This window comes from Crinia signifera, chromosome 6 (assembly GCF_055691185.1).
Source record: "Crinia signifera chromosome 6, ASM5569118v1, whole genome shotgun sequence".
NCBI classification, from domain to species: domain Eukaryota; kingdom Metazoa; phylum Chordata; class Amphibia; order Anura; family Myobatrachidae; genus Crinia; species Crinia signifera.
The window spans coordinates 273,342,875-273,351,967 of NC_139222.1; the positions used below are offsets into that span (position 1 = coordinate 273,342,875).

Sequence of the window (9,093 nt, forward strand, 5' to 3'; positions counted from 1 at the left end):
GGTGTGGCTCTTAACCTACTGTACTCTGCTTGTAAGGTTTGTTTGGGGGCTGCAGGGCTGCTGAATGATGTATTTGGGGTACCATGTGGGGTCAATATTGGCATTGTCCCTGTTTTTTTGCCACCACACATCAGGGTGTGGCTCTTAACCTACTGTACACTTGTAGTAAGGTTTGTTTGGGGGCTGCAGGGCTGCTGAATGATGTCTTAGGGGTACCTTGTGGGGTCAATATTGGCATTGTCCCTGTTTTTTTGCCACCACACATCAGGGTGTGGCTCTTAACCTACTGTACTCTGCTTGTAAGGTTTGTTTGGGGGCTGCAGGGCTGCTGAATGATGTCTTTGGGGTACCATGTGGGGTCAATATTGGCATTGTCCCTGTTTTTTTTCCAACAAACATTAGTGTGATAAGTTGAGATTGAACATATTTCACTTTCATTCATAGAAATGTTGAGGAACTCTCAAAGACATTTCAATGAGCAGGAAGCACATTCGGATGATTCCCGGAGGTTATCCAATGAGTCAGGGCAAGACACAGAGGAAAACAATGTGCCCGGTCCAAGCACAAAAGAATGCAACAAATTAAGGAAGTCCAAAAGAAAGGTAATGTTCTCCTCAATTTGTACCACCCCACTATTGCATTCACATGCACTGTCCATTAAATGTATTTAATTAATTTTCATTTTCTTATAGGCATGTCACAATTGTTGTCCGACTTTACCTGTTATTTTACATTGATTTTATATTTATTGTTTCAATGGCTGCATGTGTACATTATTTACGCAGACTTCAAGAATGAGAAGCCCTAATCTTTATGAAAATTCGACATCTGAGGAATCGCTAGGAAGATTTGATAATGCTTGGGAGGACAGTGAAGAATTTAGATTGTGGCGATCAAAAATATCATCATCTCGCCGAAAGGAAAATACTTCTGCAAATTCTCAAACCAAAGTAAGTTAAATACTGTATACTTCTTGTTTTTATTTCAAAAGAATGATGCTAATATTTTGGCTTTGTATCTTTTTTATTAGCAAAATGAAGAAACCCATTCTCGTAGGCATGATACAACTGTTCGACACAGGCGTCAAGAAGATGGTCACCAACATGAAATACGTTGTACAGAACCACAAGCTCCAAGGCATACAGGCAATCGTGATAATGATGGAAATTCAGATGCAGGTGGATCACATAATTCTCCCGGAGATGGATCTGCAGAAGAAAACTGCAAGAAGATGCAGAGAGGAATCCGTTTCAATGAGTCAGAAAGCTTTGCCTTAGTTGATTTAGTTGATCGTTACTACGACATGCTATTCGGGCCAAGGGCACAAACTACTGCTCCTAGACAAAAAAGAAAAATATGGAACACAATTGCTGAGAAAGTAACATCGATTTCTGGAATACGCAGGGATGCAAAGCATTGCATGAAGAGATATAACGACTGCCGTCGTCAAACTAAAAAAAAATTAGGAATTCAACGAAGGCACGAAATGGGGACCGGTGGAGGGCCGGAACTGAAAGTGAATTGGCTTTCATGGGAGGAAGTTATAAAAAAAAGATTAAACCCAATCATGGTTACAGGCGTAGCAGGCAGAATTGACTCCAGACGTCAGGGAGATTTTGTGCACGAAGAGGAGCCTTCCAGAAGGAAAAGAGGATCTGTAATGAAAGACAGAAACAATAAAAGAAGGCAAATAGGTAAATACAATTTTATTTTACACTTCAAGTTTCAGGTATGACCCAAACACTCTGGTCTGAGATGAAACTTGATCGAAACTGAGGTTTAAGCCAAATTCTCAAGTATGTATGGCTGCCCATTGTGTGCTGCCACACGATATACTGCGTCAATGTCACCTGGAAAGCTATTCGTCTGCAGGTTATTTTCGCAGATGAACAGCATTTATGATGGCGTTACAAAGTGCTCGGCTATGCAACGCTGTCGACACACTATACTTTGTTAATGGGTGGTGTTTTGAACTACTAGCAAAAAAAATCAGTGCTTATTGACCTGATATTGTTACATAATAATTTCATAAGTATTTCTTCTAAATGATAATGATTTTTTAAATTATATTTGCAGATGATCGTCCAGTTATTGGTCAAAGCATTTGTAATGAAACAGCTGTAACAGCACTTCAAAAGAACGCCTTTACACCCAGTAGAACCCAAGAAATGCTAAGCATACCAAGTTGTTTTTTAAGTTCAGCGGAGACTACTTTCCAGGGTTTTGAAGCAAGTTTACCTGAAAAACAAACATCATCAAGAGATTTGCATCAAACTAAATCACGAGGAAACAGTGTTGATTCAGTAGAAAATGCACCAACACCGACTGAAGGTACAATATTTATTTTTCCACAGTTGAATGTCCATGGTGTACATATATATATATATATATATATATATATATATATATATATATATTGAAACAACTCAATTTATAATTTTATTTATAGATGACAATCCAATGAACATTGCAGGAATGTCCTCCTGTATTGATCCATGTTTTAGTCCAGATTTGATCGGAAATAATTCCAATGAAGAGAATGATGAGCATCAAGCAGCTTCTACACCAATTGGTAATTAGTGTTTTGATAAATAACATTCATCTAAAAAACTCTTAAATTACTTATTAAACCATATAACTGTAATTTGTTTAACTTTATTCACAGCAAGACAGCCAAGGGTGCAAGTAACAACTAGCAAAGAGATTCCAGATGCAGAATATCAGCACATCCTTGCTCTCTCTGATCAAATGCAGGATCGACACAAATCATTCCAAACTCTTTTACAGCAAAGTATGGGTAGCCTGGAAACTTCATTAACAGAATTAATTACCACAGTGCAAGAGAATGAAGTTAACCGTCAAAAAGACAACAAAGCATCTCAGGATATTATGATAATCATGGCGACTGCGCTTAACAAATTAGTAGAAAACACATCATGTCAAGCAAGTAGTCTAATGCTAATTTCAGAGGCAAATCAACATTCTGCAACATATTTGAATGTGATGGCAGAATGCCAACGTCAGACAGCATCAAGTTCTGTTTTGATTGCCACATCTTTAAAATTGATTGTTGAGAACATGGCCAATAAAGCTCAACGTAGATCGGATTCACACCATGCTCAAACAAGTCATCAACAGTTAGAACGAAAGACCACTGCCCTTACAGCAGGTTCAGCAACCTATTCATATTCACAAATGTATACGGGGTTTCCAGGAATGTTGCCACCGGGCCGTTATCCTCCAACAGCAACAGTATCTGGGCAACCAATACAATCACCTTCCACGACTGAGAAGCTGGCTTCAAAGATCGCTGAAAATGAAGAGGAGTGTATTACACCACCAGAATAGGGTAACATTTTTGTCCATCTAATTTTTATAAAAATATCCTTTTGAGCACTTCCCATTCCATCACGGCAGTGCCCTTTGTGCGAGTTCTCACCCACATCCCATAATGGAATGTAGGTGAGAAGAAGTACAGGGTACTGCCATGTTGGGATGTGTTAATGGCCTTTTCAGCTGTATCTGCTTGTACCCACACTTCCCATTCCATCACGGCAGTGCCCTTTGTGCGAGTTCTCACCCACATCCCATAATGGAATGTAGGTGAGAAGAAGTACAGGGTACTGCCATGTTGGGATGTGTTAATGGCCTTTTCAGCTGTATCTGCTTGTACCCACACTTCCCATTCCATCACGGCAGTGCCCTTTGTGCGAGTTCTCACCCACATCCCATAATGGAATGTAGGTGAGAAGAAGTACAGGGTACTGCCATGTTGGGATGTGTTAATGGCCTTTTCAGCTGTATCTGCTTGTACCCACACTTCCCATTCCATCACGGCAGTGCCCTTTGTGCGAGTTCTCACCCACATCCCATAATGGAATGTAGGTGAGAAGAAGTACAGGGTACTGCCATGTTGGGATGTGTTAATGGCCTTTTCAGCTGTATCTGCTTGTACTCACTTTTTACCCACACAACAGCAATTTGTTTAACGCTTTATCAATATCATTTCAGATGTCCATTTGAGGAATTGTGAAGAAAACAAGAATTTCTTTCAAAGTTTAACCAGTTTTAATTTTATTTTTTTCTGGAACAAAATTTGTTTTAAAATCTCTTTGACTTTTTCAAAATTTGGGTTCGATGGTCCGCTTTGAACTGCAGTACAATGTTGAGGTTCATTTCAATATTCTGAAGACAACACCCTTTAAAGACAGAAGAAGTTCGCAAATGTTAGAATTTTTTACGAAATAACAGCATTTATAAAAAATAATCGTAATAATGTTAAATTTTCTGTCAACAAGCAGAAATATGAGTACGCTTGAAAAGTTTAATGTCTGGCTACAATAGTAATGTGCATGTGATATCGCTTATAGGTGATACCTCATTTTAGAGTGACAGAATAAAAAAAAGCTTGTTCAGCATCATCAGTTACTCAGGATGACCAACTTGCACTATTGGAAATATCTTTACAGCCACCAGCGTACAAGTTTTTTTTTTTAATAAAAAAAAAATCAGGAAATATGGTTTGGTTTTGTTCAGATGTGCGAAAAGAACGATTGCTACATTTGCAATGAGTGTTGGTGAATGACAGAATATACTTGGAGCAGATAAGATGGATAAATAATAATACAGATGTTTAGGTGGCACAGGAAAATTAGTGTGCAGTGTAACTAGGTTATCCTTGATTATGCCCCCAGCATGCGCAATGCTTTAACCAGTGCATAATAAAATGCAAAGGTTGCCACAAGATCACATGTCTGCAGATGTGTATTTGTAAATATTGTACTACCTACATAGCTACATATCAGAGACCCATACTTTAATTGGGCATGTGCTAACAACAGAGAAAGGTAATATCTATGGGAGTGTGGGTTTGTGGACATTTCCAGATTACCTTGCCTGGAACTAGAGGTTACAAATCTAATTTAAATAACAGCAGCCTACATTTTCAGAAGATTTTCCAGGCCACCCCTTTGGACAAAGTTTAATTTCAAGAATAAAATATAGATAAATGAATCACGTTTTGCCAAAATGTCATCCGTAAATCAAGTTATATGGTAAGGAAGAATATTAACCTCTGTTTCCTGACATTTTTTAAGAACGGAAGCGCACACACTTTACAGGGGGGCAGTGGTTCAGATTAGCATACTCACCAATTTCATCAGCAGAGGAGCAGATAATCCCACCGTCAACAGATCCATCCGTAAAGGTGAGCAGGCAGAAGGGTCATAACTGAGCAGGTCCGGCAGCCACACAGCACATCCTGCAAGGGAAAACAGACGGGGGGCACAGGTTATTGACTGTTTGGATGGGTAGGAGTCTTGACACCGGATTCCCATGCGCACTGAGCGCACACACTTTACAGGGGGGCAGTGGTTCAGATTAGCATACTCACCAATTTCATCAGCAGAGGAGCAGATAATCCCACCGTCAACAGATCCATCCGTAAAGGTGAGCAGGCAGAAGGGTCATAACTGAGCAGGTCCGGCAGCCACACAGCACATCCTGCAAGGGAAAACAGACGGGGGGCACAGGTTATTGACTGTTTGGATGGGTAGGAGTCTTGACACCGGATTCCCATGCGCACTGAGCGCACACACTTTACAGGGGGGCAGTGGTTCAGATTAGCATACTCACCAATTTCATCAGCAGAGGAGCAGATAATCCCACCGTCAACAGATCCATCCGTAAAGGTGAGCAGGCAGAAGGGTCATAACTGAGCAGGTCCGGCAGCCACACAGCACATCCTGCAAGGGAAAACAGACGGGGGGCACAGGTTATTGACTGTTTGGATGGGTAGGAGTCTTGACACCGGATTCCCATGCGCACTGAGCGCACACACTTTACAGGGGGGCAGTGGTTCAGATTAGCATACTCACCAATTTCATCAGCAGAGGAGCAGATAATCCCACCGTCAACAGATCCATCCGTAAAGGTGAGCAGGCAGAAGGGTCATAACTGAGCAGGTCCGGCAGCCACACAGCACATCCTGCAAGGGAAAACAGACGGGGGGCACAGGTTATTGACTGTTTGGATGGGTAGGAGTCTTGACACCGGATTCCCATGCGCACTGAGCGCACACACTTTACAGGGGGGCAGTGGTTCAGATTAGCATACTCACCAATTTCATCAGCAGAGGAGCAGATAATCCCACCGTCAACAGATCCATCCGTAAAGGTGAGCAGGCAGAAGGGTCATAACTGAGCAGGTCCGGCAGCCACACAGCACATCCTGCAAGGGAAAACAGACGGGGGGCACAGGTTATTGACTGTTTGGATGGGTAGGAGTCTTGACACCGGATTCCCATGCGCACTGAGCGCACACACTTTACAGGGGGGCAGTGGTTCAGATTAGCATACTCACCAATTTCATCAGCAGAGGAGCAGATAATCCCACCGTCAACAGATCCATCCGTAAAGGTGAGCAGGCAGAAGGGTCATAACTGAGCAGGTCCGGCAGCCACACAGCACATCCTGCAAGGGAAAACAGACGGGGGGCACAGGTTATTGACTGTTTGGATGGGTAGGAGTCTTGACACCGGAATCCCCTACACAGTTTTGGAATATGGCTAACTCACCAGATTAGACGGAGATGAGATCACTCATCCAAGGTAACCAGGCTTCCACAGAAACATCCTTAAAAGCAGACAATAGAAAGGGATAACCACCAACAACCTGTATGGAAAGTATGTGAAAATGTAAAACAGGACATATGAATTTTCAATCAACAAAAATGTAAATAGATCACATCTCACCTGCATAATGAACAATCTTTTGAAATTTATTATCACTTTAGAGGACTTTTAAATAAAACTTCCAAACACGAAACAGTAATAACAGCAACTGGGCAAACAAACTCAATGAACTGTAATGAACTCCATCAAGAACAAACTCTGTAAAATAAAAGGTAAATAACATTTATGTAGATAAATGATATATTTATATATATATATATCTATATATATATATATATATAGATATATAGATATATATGTGTGTGTGTTTGTGTACAGATGTTTTGTATATACTCACATGAGAAGAAGGTGTCAATAAGATGCCTTCTGGTCTCTGCTCCTTCGTCCATACCCACAGATAATACCGAAGAAAGATCCCCATCCTGGCTAACACCAGCATGAATATTCACCGGCAAACGTCTTGCGACACAGATGTTATGCAGAATGCAACAGGCATTAATAATGCCGCAAACTTTTCCCGGTGAATATAAGAGGGTCCCGCCGGAGATATCTAAACACCTGAACCGGCTCTTAAGTACACCGAAGGTCCTTTCAATTACACCCCTCGATGCAATGTGAACCTCCTGGTATCTTCTTTCGGCATCACCTACAGGATCAGGTAATGGGGTCAACAGCCAAGGTTTATTCGGATAACCCGCATCACCTAAAAGGGATAATTGAAAAGGTATTAGACTTTTTTAATTACAGTAGCAACTTAAAAAAAATAATGAAAACTTACATACCCAACAGCCAGCCATCTGGCATTCGACCTTCCTCAAAGTCCAGGAATAGAGATGACTGGCTTAAAACGAAGGAGTCGTGGGTCGACCCAGGGAAACCCACACAAATGTCCAATAATCTCATTGTGGAATCACACACCATCTGTACATTGAGGGAATGGAAGTGTTTTCGATTCCGATAACATTCTTCCGATTCCCTCGGAGGTGTGAGTCGCACATGGGTGCAGTCTATCGCGCCCAACACATTGGGGAATTTCCATTTTTGAAAGAAACCAAATTTGATCTCATTCCATTCGCTGTCAGTGTCTGGGAATTTTATAACCTGGGTCGTTAATTTACGGAAAGCTTTTATGACCTGGGACAAACAGCGTGACATTGTTGGCTGAGAAAAACCGCATGTCTGGGACAAAGTAGGCTGGAAGGTGCCTGACGCAAAAAATTGCAATGCAGCCAGTAGTTTCTGGAAACCACTGACTGCATGATTTGACCGTACCCGAGGTTCCAGGTCAGCTTCCAACAGATCATACAGCGAATAGATATCCTGAGACGATAAGCGAAAGGTACCTATCACTTCCGCCTCAGAGAGACCGTCCAGTACACGCCTAGTACGATACTGGCGTGGACGTGGAATTGAAACACGCACTGACTCACCAAATGTAGACAGATGCTGACCACGATGCTGATATCCACGCCCCTGACCATGATGCTGATATCCACGTGCCAGGCGACGACGTTTGCATCGCAGCATGTATGTCGATAGGACCATGAACATCACAATCAAGTCAGCAAAATACTCCATTATTGTAGGCAGTGATTGAAAAATAATTATTTCTTCTCCAAAAACGCAAATTGCCCTAAAAAAACGCTTCCAAATACAGCTGACTGCAATAAGCTGCTACTCCCTGAAGTCCCAAACGTAGGAGTGAGGCACTGTGAGGGGTGAACAGCATCTTGGGAAAAAATAACATGTGCTTTACCAATGCATGATGGGAAATCAAGTGTATTAATAACAATTTATATATGCCCCTTCTTAGGAAAACAGCAACTAAAGAGGCAAACATTTCTCCAACAAGAATGTTTAGGTTCCGGAGGTTAAAAGGAGGCATCACTCAATAAAAATTTGTATTCGTGACCCATTGGGCGTCGAAATGAAAATGGAGAAACGGATCAAACATGTGCAGATAACAATTTCGTCATCTCACGATTGAATACATTTGTGCGAAAAAGCGAAAAAATCTATAAAAAAAACCACGAAATGTAAGGGTTTGACCAAGCGAAATAAGCGAAACGCAAGCGAAACTTAAAACTTTCGCATGCGTGAAAAATCACAACATTGAATACACGAAGTCTTTTCGTCGCGAAAAAACGAAATTTTTTAGAGAAAAAATGGATTTCGCAAGGGATTGAATACGGCCCTTGGTAAGAAATCACCCGGTTTTTTTTTAAAGCGGCAATCATTTACACTGCAAAATCACACTGGTAATGCAGTGTAAATGATTGCCGCTTAAAAAAAACCTGAAGATTTCTTACCAAATCTCTCATCCGATTCCATTCCCCCCTATATATTTGTAGTTGCATGTTTTACAACTCTTCCATTTGGGAAAACAGAAATGGAAAACTGTT

The 9,093-nt window shown here is 41.3% G+C and overlaps 1 protein-coding gene and 1 long non-coding RNA gene across 2 annotated transcripts; one reads left to right on the forward strand and one right to left on the reverse strand.

The window, feature by feature from the left end:
• The first annotated feature begins 349 nt into the window (after window positions 1-349).
• Window positions 350-5,315, forward strand: LOC146009354 (uncharacterized). Its single transcript, XM_083149643.1, has 7 exons — window positions 350-602; window positions 786-950; window positions 1,031-1,694; window positions 2,077-2,331; window positions 2,450-2,572; window positions 2,666-3,349; window positions 4,012-5,315. The coding sequence occupies exons 1-6, from the start codon at window positions 447-449 to the stop codon at window positions 3,346-3,348; spliced, it is 2,046 nt and encodes a 681-aa protein (XP_083005769.1). The 5' UTR covers window positions 350-446; the 3' UTR covers window position 3,349; window positions 4,012-5,315.
• A 1,060-nt stretch (window positions 5,316-6,375) lies between these two features.
• Window positions 6,376-8,878, reverse strand: LOC146009355 (uncharacterized). The gene is made up of 3 exons (XR_014444644.1): window positions 7,029-8,878; window positions 6,752-6,889; window positions 6,376-6,671 (listed from the first exon to the last, which is right to left on the reverse strand). It is a non-coding gene; the product is annotated as an uncharacterized LOC146009355 (long non-coding RNA).
• Window positions 8,879-9,093: the final 215 nt, after the last annotated feature.